Source organism: Myzus persicae, unplaced genomic scaffold (assembly GCF_001856785.1).
Source record: "Myzus persicae strain clone G006 unplaced genomic scaffold, MPER_G0061.0, whole genome shotgun sequence".
Lineage (NCBI taxonomy): Eukaryota > Metazoa > Arthropoda > Insecta > Hemiptera > Aphididae > Myzus > Myzus persicae.
The window spans coordinates 14,135-26,034 of NW_019100837.1; the positions used below are offsets into that span (position 1 = coordinate 14,135).

An 11,900-nucleotide genomic window follows, 5' to 3' on the forward strand; every position below is an offset into this window, starting at 1 on the left:
CTTCACTTGAAATCTGTTTCCACACATTTTCCCTAATTGTTTGGTCCTTATATAAAGTATGTTTTAAATCATATAGACAAGGGTGGTACCCTACAAGTTCTGCTAGTGTTTTATCATCTTCAGATGAAAATATAATTTTTGAAGACATTTTTAATTTTTATACAATATTATAATAAGAATATATTTTAAAACAAGTGCGCGACCGCGTCTCGACTGCCTCTGAAGCGGTCAGAGTCGCGCGGCTGTAGACGCGCATGACAGTCGCGCGCGGCAGACGCGTTGTACTTGTAGGGAATCGGCTACATTTAAAAATAGGCAAAGAAGTCCCGACGCGACCAAAAATAGAATCGCGCCGCGTCAGCCGCGCCGGTCGCGCGTCACTAGACGCGACGCGACTCTAATTTTAGCCGCGCTTGGACTTCTTTTGCTATTTTTATATGTAGCCGATTCCTTAGAACGCGGCTGACGCGTGCGACCGCCGCGCGGCTGTGACCGCGCCAGAGGCAGTTGAGAGTTTGAGACGCGGTCGCGCACGGGTTTTAAAATATCTACATAATATTATAATATTGTATAAAAATGTCTTCAAAAATTACATTTTCATCTGAAGATGATAAAACGCTGGCAGAACTTGTAGGATACCACCCTTGCCTGTATGATTTTAAACATACTTTATATAAGGACCAAACAGTAAGGGAAAATGTGTGGAAAGAAATTTCAAATGCAGTGAACAAGCCAGGTATTATTATTAAATTATATTATATTATTAGTATTTTTAATACTATATTATATTTTATTATATCGTCGTCGTCATGCAAAAACTGACTACATGCATAAAGTGACCAAGTGAAATAACATTATGAAATGTTTTATTTGAACCATACTATAGTACGAAAAAAATGACCTAGTGATATGATCAATATTTTACGAGATACAGAAAAACAGTTTTGACCAACTGCAGATTTCTAGAAACTATTTTTCTAGCAAAAAGTGACCAAGCTATTTAGTCATTTGTTGCATGCATACCAAAACGTTTGATAATGATATGCACAGTTGGTCATTATATTTTTAAAAAAATAATAATATTCATAAAACTATTTTAGTTTTGTAAAAGTAAACAATTGATAACAATTTAAGTATCAAAATAGGAAAGCATAAAAAATATCAGTTATTTATAAATAACAAAACCATGGTAGGTATTCACGCGACATGAATATTATCAATATTATCATATTAATTATACACTTCATTACATTTTAAATGATATCAAGTTTGAAAAAAAACTGATAAAAATATTATATTATTATTATTAAATAGTATATTACACTTATATTATATTATATTATACTATAATTTATTCTTACATACTATTCTTTCTATACTATACATTGCCAAATTGAGAAAGTACATTTTTAAAATTAAATTAAAATTAATATAAACGTAATGTTATACAAAATTAATAATGAAACGGAATTTAAAATTCAATATAGGCATTAAAGTTAAAATATAATCAATAGGTACTTTGATATTAAGTTATAAAACATATTTAAAAAATAATAATTAATGCTTAAATAATTTATAAAAATATTTTTCTGTTAAACATAAGACGTAACATAATATTATCGTTTTTATGAAGTATCTGTTCTTAAAGTTTGATAATTTTGCCATGGGACTGTACCTTGTGGGGAATTGAAAACTGTTTGAACTCATCTCTTACTATAAAGCCTTCATAATTACCATAACCTCCCGTACGCTCAAGTTGAATCATATTGTTCGGAGGAGAATCATTTGGGTCATAATTATATGTATAGTATCGTTCTGTTGTATTCTTTATTTTAAATTGATTACGTAAAAGATTATGAAGGCAGCACGCAGATAACACAAGATGATCAAAAGTTTGTGTTTTTAGTGGAATAGGGGTGTAAAAAACTCTAAACACCTGACTCAGAAGTCCAAAACTATTTTCAGTAGTTCTTCTTGCCCGTGAAAGACGATAATTAAAAATTTTTTTCTCACTATCATTTCTGGATTCAATTTTCGAGTATGGTCGCATCATATGAGGGTCTAAACGAAAAGCTTCATCGCCAATGAAAACATATGGCAATATTTTGTCTGAATTTGGAACTTTAGCATTAGGAGGAAAATAATCACCATTTTTCATTTTTTCTGAGATTTTTGATTTTGTAAATATACAGCTATCACCCTCTTTGCCATAAGATCCAATGTCTACATAAATAAACTTACAGTTAGCATCTACAATCGCTAACAAAACAATTGAAAAAAATCTTTATAGTTAAAAAACAATGATCCGCTATTTTTTGGAGAAAAAATACGAATATGTTTGCAATCAATAGCACCTGCACAATTCGGAAAATTCCATTTTTCCCAAAACTCTTTCGATATTTCTACCATGTCATTTTTGGTTGGTGGTGGTAATAATATGGGTGTCAATCGATTGCTCAAACTTTTCAATACTAGTCTCACAATACGTGTAATATAACTTTGGGAGATGCGAAAAGCAAAAGCTAGGGACCGAAAAGATTTTCCAGTTGCCATAAACCTGTTAAAAAATAAATTAAATTATAAAAATACTATGTAGGCTATCACAAATTTGGTATTATTTGTGACATGAAAAATATATAAATTATTATAAATAATTAATGTTTATTAATATTAATTATGTTTATATCATTACGAGACTTCTTGAATAAAAAAATATATGTAATGTCAATAAATAAATATAATATACATACAGCATGTAAATTAATTGAAAGTCAGTAGGTAGCTCTGATTCGAAATATAATGGACATAGTAGTTAAAAAAATGTATAATGAATATATTATATACAATAATATTTTGATCTGTAATCATTAATTTAATATTTGTGTATTAATATTAATATATTCTGTCAATATTTTTTCAACAAGTTTAGCTACTGTATATCAATTGTTACAATTTTATTTTATTTATATCATTACATTTTAATAAGTATTACTTAATTATATTGATGCAGTTGACGATTGTAAAAAGCGCTGGAAAAATATTAAAGACACATACAATAAAAAAAGGAGAGGTAGAAAGTTGGGTACTGGGTCTGCTACGAAAGAAAAACCATCAAAATGGATTCTTGAGGATGCTTTATCTTTTATGGATACAGCAATAAATGAGAGACAGTAATAATATATGATACATTTTTATTTTTTGATGTATAAAAAATGTAATTTAAATACTAATAATGTTATCATTATGATACTGAATAGGAGCGTAAAAAATGTGTCTCACGAAGATACAATAATTGAGGAAGATCACATAAGTTCAAATGATAATAGTGTTATCACACAAATGGAGCCTGAAATTCATAATGTATCATCAATATCAACTCTTGAGCCAATAGCGGTAGCAGAGAAGTCGGAGAAACAATCAACTAGTCTAAAACGATAAAAAAAAACGGAACTGGTCGACATTTTAAATAAAAGAAGCGAAAAAAGAAATCGGTTAATGCAAGAGCTTACAAAAACAGAAGAAGCAGAGGACTCCATCGATGTTTTTTTCAAAAGTATAGCGCTTGCAGTCAAAAATTTTTCGCCAGAACTCAAAATAAAAGCAAAAATGGATGTACTCAAAGTTATAAATGAATTGGAACTTCAGAATCTTAAATCTTTGGATCAAACTGGCAGCACTTCTAATTATGTGTTTCCAGAAAATATAACTTTCAGGCCGCAAGCATTAGAACCAATAAATTATACATCCTATTCAACACACTCCTCTGAACTTGATGGAAGTTCTTCAGAATCAAGATGGACAGAAAATTTTCATAATAATTAATCATTATAATCATTGGAGCAATATTATCCTAGTTTTTATGTTTCAACAGAAGTGTTTTTTATTTATTTATAAATTTGTTTTTTTTATTTTGAAAATGCTATAGGTACTAGCTAAATTACAGTAATGTTATTATTTTTATTTTCATTGTGACAAGGTTTTGTTATTTTTATAAGTTATTTTCCTCCATCATTAATCATTAGTATTTAGAATCAATCGATGGTTATATTTTATAATAGTGATTAGCGAGAGTGTGAGACTGTTATTCATAAACTCTCTTTTTTAGAACATGTATTATATTTCAATACATTTAAAACTAATATTATAGCTGCTATAATATAGCACTTATAGAGTTATAGAATTTGCTGATTTCGTTATTTTATATGAATAATTAAAATATTTACGTAAAAACGTATAAAAGTTATGTGTTAATCATGTGGCTGTTTCATATTTGAACAAAAAAAGCTTACCTTAAAGTTACAGCTAATTTCTCCGCCGGTGAAATAGGCTCTCTCACTCTGTTGGTGCGATTTGATTTTATGTCGTCTTCAATTAAGTTTAGAACATAGTTAAATTGTTCCCAACTTAATCTAAAAAATTCTCTGAATTTTTTTTCATCGCTAAACAAATGTTTTTCAATTAAAATCCTAAAAAATCCTTCTTCTTTTCTGGATTGAAACATATCATGAACTTCTTTCGTCATGACTTGATCAATAATGATTTCTTCGTCTTCTATTTCTTCTAATAGAAGATTACTCAAAACTTTGTTACGCAACATGGTTCACAATTAAATTATTTCAAATGATCGGAAATAAACAAGACACTTGTGATCAATGCAACGTGCAAGATCGTAATGATCGAATTAAATATGAGTATAATCTAACTTCAAAATCCGTGAAAACTTTTTGTGATATCAGTGTAGCCAGGATTCAAAAATAATAACAAATTTTCTTTTGCTGCGGAAACTGAGTCTGCGCATTTTTTATGTTATCATTATAAATATTTTATTTTTCACTGATAATTTATTGATATACAACATTTGTTTCATGTTAGTTACTTTGTTCCTTGAATTTGAAATTTCTGTTGCACATTGCACAATTTGTTTTTTATTCTAAGTTCAGAAATTGTGTTTAACATTTTTAGTTTTTTAATAATTGTAAATTGTAAGTGTTTTACTACAATGTTTTCGGGCGGCCATTCATGTTGTTTGGCGAATTGTAGCAGTATTTTCTTTGGGAAAAATCAAATTGAAACAAGGTTTCATAGATTTCCAAAGGATCAAGCAAGGTAAGAAATACCAAAAATGTTCCAACCTTGCAACTTAATTATATTTAGTCATTATATAGTGTATGTGTTAATGAGAAATGTCCATCAAATTCATTGATGTTTATTTTCTATCATGCATTACAAATAATTTTTTTAGTACCCTCTTATAATAGTTTTAATTATTATAGATGTGCCGTCTGGATTGAAAAGTGTAAACCAATTAATTTACCAACTATTGACCCTGATATTCTGAATAGGAATCACAGATTGTGTTCACTTCATTTTGAAAATTAAATGTACTTGAATGTTGAAAAAACCAGATTATTAAATACAGCAATACCAACATTATTTAAAAGTAAGTAAATAAATAAGGGGTAAATATATCTTTATTTGTATTGTAAAACAATATTTTGTTCTTTTAGATGATTGTGTCGTTACAGAAGAGACATCAGATCATGTTGATATTCCATCTGAATCTTTGGATGATAACATTCAAACAGAAAATGTTATAATTGACAATCTGCCTAGATGTTCAACTCCTGGTATGTTGATTATAAATACATTTTATTGTTAGATATGATAACTTTTAGTTCATTTATTAACTTATTATTTTAATCCACTATAATTTTATTTTTAGTGACATCTACTCTTAATACTACATCAGTTTCGAGTTGTACATCAGTAGATACGTATTACGACTTTCCAATGCTTTGTGTTCAATTAAGGAACTAGAACAACAACTAGAGCAGACTACAACTATTGAACATTGTATGAAAATGTGTGAACAATATTTACCGCCATCAGTCTACCTTCTAGTTAAGAATAATATTGTAAACAAAGATAGGTCAAAAAGTGGACAGCAAAAAGAAAAAATAGAAAACTATCTATTTTGAAACATTTGTAAATAACTATTAGATATTGTAAGAGACTATTATTACAAGATATTGTATTTTTAGTATTATGTATTAAAAAAAATTTAAATTAACATTGTGAACCTACGACATACACATTCTGTAATTAATGATTTACCATGACAAAATAAATTACATTTATGTGACTACTAACAGTTCATGTTTTACTACTTAAAAGTTAAAGTTCAACTTTTTTAGTTAAACTTAAAAGCTAAAGTTCAACTTTTTTTTTAGTTTTACTGAAAAGATTGTTAATTATTATTATAATATGTACAATAAAATTATACACAATATTTATTGTATCAACAAGTTTATTACGGTAACATGGATTATTCTGGGGTTGTACAATTTTTTATTATCTCTATACAGGCTACACTGATATCCCAACAGGTGTTGCAAATCTATCCCCCATAAGAACCCGTGTAAATCGAAAAAAGTGAGCCTTCTGGTTATTCTGTGATTATACTACTACTTAATATTAATATTTGATTTACTTCTTAATTTATTAACTTGTCTTTTAATGTGAAATTTTAAATCCACTTACCTTGTGTGAATGTGGGTGATGTATTTAGACCCTCGCTGCAATAGTAACGTCTCCGGTGTGGGTCGATGTGCGTTATTATTACTTTACGACTTAATATTACTATGACCTATTGTAATTTAATATACATCTCTTTAATGTAGTGTGTTTATTCTTAGTATTCGTCGTTGGAGACAATAACTAATAAGTGTTGGTAATTTGACAACACTTAGAAAACCTTGAGACTGTGAATAGATTAGGATTAAGGAATGAGATTAGTCACTATGTTATGGTTGCACAGTGTGCTTATATGGGTGTTATGACACCTTTATGATTGTTTATTTGTTTATTACTATAAATGGGTGTTTCGTTTTAATGTTGGACTTCGATTTGCCTATATATTTGAGGTTCGATTTTCTTTAGAGGGAAGGAATTGACTGCAGAATTATCTCCCGCACGCTCCTATGCTCGAAAATATAGAACTGCAAATATCCTTTGATAGTTCAATGCCTGAAGTAGACAGTGAACCGTCAAGCGGCACCTACTATATTTATTTTATATTATTGGTTTTTGCATATATATTTGAGGATTTTATGATTGAATAATAGGGAGAATATGTTAAGGTAAATTCACACCTGGTGTCAGAATAAACGCAATAATTTAATTAACTTTGTAAAGAAAGAAAGATTGAATTTAGATTGAAATAAATCCGTGTATTTTGTGATGAGCTCCGTGAACATGGTGTGCCCTGTTGATTGTAGCGATACACTGCGCCAACAAAGTGCATCGTATGATTGCTGTGGCCTAGATCCGATGAGCAGAAAGAGTAGAGCAAGAATGAGCCGTGATCGTTGTTTATACGTTGTGTATATAAAGGAAGTCGATTGTTTTATCCCTACTTAATTGTTGTCGCATCACGTTACAATTAACTGTTCGCGTTTGCCACGTGAACCATGCATTCAAGTACGTTTGTTTTTGTTTTGCTTTTACATTATTTGCATTATTTGCAGGGGTACGTTTTGCTAGGACATAATATGCTCTTGTGGTGTTGTCATTTTTCTTCCCTCACGTGACATTTTGAGGGGTGATATTATACACGAGCATTGTATTACTATGCATGTGCATGGATTATGTGTTTTGGTCGTACGTACTGTTATTGAAATAGAATTGTATGTCCGTCATTGTGTCTTTGTACATATTGTAATGTATATTGATTCTTGTAAGTTGCCTTTTGATGAAGTTATATGTGTTATAACTTGTCAGCGGTATAATTTTTCTTTGTTGGTACAATATTTAGATATTTGGTGTTTTATTGTTTGAGATGATATTGTATTTTTGCACAGGAGTGGGTTGTGTATTTTAGCTTGTGTAAAAATAATAGTAAATTGAAAAGGTAATTGATATTATGATTTGTTAAGCACTTAATGCGTAATTTTGGTCCATGTATGTGAACATTTTGAGCTGTGGAATGTTGATTAGTGATTACGTCATAACGTGTTGTTGCTCGATATCTTATTATCGATTTATTTCGTTTATGCCCAAATATGGACATGTTTTTTTAGTGAGCGTTCGTCTGGGAATTTTGATGACTTCCTGTTGTTTTCACAGTTATATGATGATGTATTCGTTTAGGAATATCGATTGCTTAATAATATTTAAAATAGTATATTTAAATACTTTTATTATTTTTACACCAAAATATGTCTTCACCAAACGGATTCACCCCATACGTTTATTAGAGTACAAATTATGAATTATAAATCATTAAGTATATTATTTATATACAAGCTCTCTGAGCGTCGCTGGGGGAGACCCCCCAGACCCCCGTGTTAGCTAAAAGTGGGTACCGATTGCGGAGACTGAGTAGTTGAAACTATAAAAATCGCGTTTGTAGGTGTCGTTTCGAAGGCGGGAACGTTTGAATGTCGAGTTGGGGGCTCTAGAAATTAGCGGTTAAACCGGCTCGATACATCCAGTGTGGTTTTTAATACGCGAAACCAAAAGCTTGAGTCGGAGCACCGTATTTGTGTGTCTAGCAGGTCAGTCACGTCAAGGTGAAAATCGATTAAAATAAAGTTCAGACATCTAAGTAAGCCATCCGACTGAGTCACATAGCCTACAATATGGGCCTGCATTGGTCTCTCGGTGTAACTTGCTCCGTCGGAAATGAAGGCCTCTGTCACGTCCAGTGGAAATCGATTCACGTTTAACTTAGTCATCTAGGTAGGCAATCTGATTATGTCGGATAGCGGACAATGTGGGCCGGCATGTCAGGTATGCGGACACAGTGGTGGGCAACTATAAGTGAGAATTGTATTTGCAAAAGCCTATTAAAGGACATAATACATTAGCCCGGTGGGATCAAATTCGCTTCCTGCACTGGTTCTTACAATTCAAATTCAAAACAACCCCGGATCCGCAATGTAAAACCTTCTAGGCTAGGTCTCGAATTAACGATACATATTAATTCTGATTTCACATTTTGTGAGTTTAACTGACTAATATACTACATATTGATGTATACTATTATATTATGAGTTAACAACGTTGACTGACCTTCTCACCTTATTTGCCCTTATATATATTAACATATAATTGGGGGTTACTTTGGTAGTATAGTAACGGTGGTTGTAAATGCAGGCTGATTCGATCGATGCCGATAAACGTTTATTCTATTGTACAATTGAATATCTAACTACCAACATGAGCAACCAATGATGACACTGAGTAGCTATTCTATAGGATAACCTTGTGACTCCCGAGTACAAACTAAAAACCCAAAGTAATGTAATGTATTTTATTGAAATTAAAAAAAGGAACATGTATATATGCATAATATATATAGTATACCTAGTCATATAAAAGGTAATTACAGTGCCTTTTCAGTAGATTTTGTAAAAAAAATAAAAGATTATTACTACTGGTATACAATAATATATACACAAATACATAAAGCTAATTATACAATATAGTAGGTATATGAGTTTATTATACATATTATGAGGTATTGTTTTATTTATGTTTATATAAGTTAGTTATCAATTTATTAATTTGATTTAATAATCATAATTAAAGAAATTTACATGACATTAGTATGTGTTATTATTACAGAAACAGAATTTAGAATTTAGTTACAGCAGTACCCACAGTATACCTCAATATAGATATGCAGCTTGTGTAAAAAGAATAGCTATGAATATCAATTAATATATTATGTTTTATTTATCATAATTTTTTCACAATTTTATGGTATAATGCCTTAATTATATTGATTTTTTTATATCAGCATAATAGAGTTAACATTAAATGAAAATTCAATAATAATATCAGTCAACTGCACCGTGCGTAAGTAGGGCAATATAGTCGTGGCAACGTTAGTATAAGTGTATAACTCATTAAATGAAAATGAACAATTTTGTGAAAAATATAGCTTTGAACGTCAATTTTCCATTTTAACCTGAAAACTGTGATTTGGAGTGTAGAGTAGTCTTTGCTCGTCTGGTGTATGCCCCGCTGTATGCCCGGTTTTGTTTTGTTATATTTTGAAATAATACAAATGCATATAAATATCTGCTATTTTTTAGAGTACATAAATAATTATAAATAATTTACCACCTAGTGTGGGAGTCACAGCTAGTTTAAATGTATGTTTGATATTTGATACAAATACATTACAAAGTCCGCATCAAGAGAGAAGCACGTAGAGGTTGTCGATTTTGCCCTATGTCTTAGTATCATTACAACAAAGATTCTGTTTCTGTTACACCTGCATTGATAAAGTCATTTCTAGTATAATGTTTCTGAAATAATACAAATGCATACTAACATCTGCTGATATATTTATAGAGTACATAAATAATTTACCACATAGTGTGCGAGTTGCAGCCAGTTTAAATGCATGTTCGACATCAGTTAAGTAATCATTACAAAATGCGCATCCAGAGAGAACCACGCAGAGGTCGTCGAACTTTCTCTCTCCCGTGAGTCGTACTTACGACTGCTTACAAACCATGTGTCACACAGACTTGTCACACAGACTTGGATCACACAGATCCATTTGATCACACAGATCGGATTCGATGTTCATTAAGTTCTTGTAGACTTTATTGTACAGTTATATCTTATATCGCTTGTAGAACTTCTCTGTACACAATGTTCTTAGTGACAAATCTACCACGGTCATCACTATGCATACCAACTCTAATGGATTGAGAGTCCTTCACTCGGGAAAAAGCTACATACAGTTGTCCATGCGTGAACACCGGTGATGGTAGGAGCAATCCAACTCTATCAAACGTTTGTCCCTGTGACTTGTTAATGGTCATAGCAAACGACAAACGTACTGGAAATTGCACTCGTCGCATTATAATGGGCAGGTCGTCTTCGCCACTCGAAGTGATCGGTACCGCAGGTATGACTATATCTTCCTGTGCACCACCAGACTAGATAGCTGTGATAAAGGAAATAATTACACTGGGTGTTGCTTGGCGTGAACACAATAGTGTGTATGCTACGAGTAAAAATTTAGATGATAAACATAATGCTGATGAAGTGTTAGAAAATCGTACTTGGGAAAGATTTAAAGCAAAAAATACACCTAGAAAAGAGAAATTAGTTGCGCTCGTGAAACAAACAAGATGAAAGTCAAAAGAAAATTAGGTATGGGTTGTAAAACCAAACGAAAAAGTACCAAAAAAAACAATGTTATATTAACACCGGGTCAGTCGGGTGGTGTAATTCCCTTAATACCTATATTTGCAGGATTGTCAGCACTTGGTAGCTTAATGTCTGGAGGTGCTAGTGTGTATAATGCCATTCAAAATTCAAAAAGAAAAAAAGGTGGTAGTTTATGTTTAAACAAAACTATGTTATTGAAAAAAAACCGCTAAATACGCTACCTAATGCTCCCCTTTCATCACAAGACATTATAAAATATGTTAGAAAGTTAAAAATCAATCATTTCCGGGGCATCTTTTCACGAGATAACTTACCTAATAAACCACTTGTAAATGAATGTGGCATATTAAACTTAGATGTATCTTCAGGTGATGGAAGTCATTGGGTAGCGTTTCATAAAATTAAAGATAAAGTTATATATTTTGATAGCTTTGGCGATTTACCTCCACCAATTGAATTGCAACATTATTTCAATCAGTTTAAAATAGTTTATAACTATTCTAACTATCAAGATTTCAATAAATTCAACTGTGGTCATTTATGAATTGAATTTTTACAATGTATGAATCTATTACATTAAGTTTGACAAGAAATTCAACTATACTATCTTCGCATTATTTTCCAGCCCTAAACGTTTACGAAGATTCTGAAATAGCTTTGCTATGTTTGCAAACGTTCAATTCATTTCCAAATATAAATTCAACTAA

The 11,900-nt window shown here is 31.0% G+C and overlaps 1 protein-coding gene across 1 annotated transcript; it reads left to right on the top strand.

The window, feature by feature from the left end:
* The first annotated feature begins 2,407 nt into the window (after positions 1-2,407).
* On the top strand, positions 2,408-3,863 carry LOC111026387. The gene is made up of 3 exons (XM_022304467.1): positions 2,408-2,429; positions 3,011-3,170; positions 3,258-3,863. Exons 1-3 carry the CDS (start codon positions 2,408-2,410, stop codon positions 3,436-3,438), a joined length of 363 nt encoding a protein of 120 aa, XP_022160159.1. The 3' UTR covers positions 3,439-3,863.
* Positions 3,864-11,900: the final 8,037 nt, after the last annotated feature.

Bases quoted from the DNA above. Each gene is read 5' to 3' on its own strand.
- LOC111026387 (XM_022304467.1), top strand. From the start codon at position 2,408: ATGTCATTTTTGGTTGGTGGTG. The intron at 2,430-3,010 runs GTAATAATATGG...ATATTGATGCAG, and splicing joins GTCATTTTTGGTTGGTGGTG to TTGACGATTGTAAAAAGCGC. The intron at 3,171-3,257 runs GTAATAATATAT...GATACTGAATAG, and splicing joins ACAGCAATAAATGAGAGACA to GAGCGTAAAAAATGTGTCTC.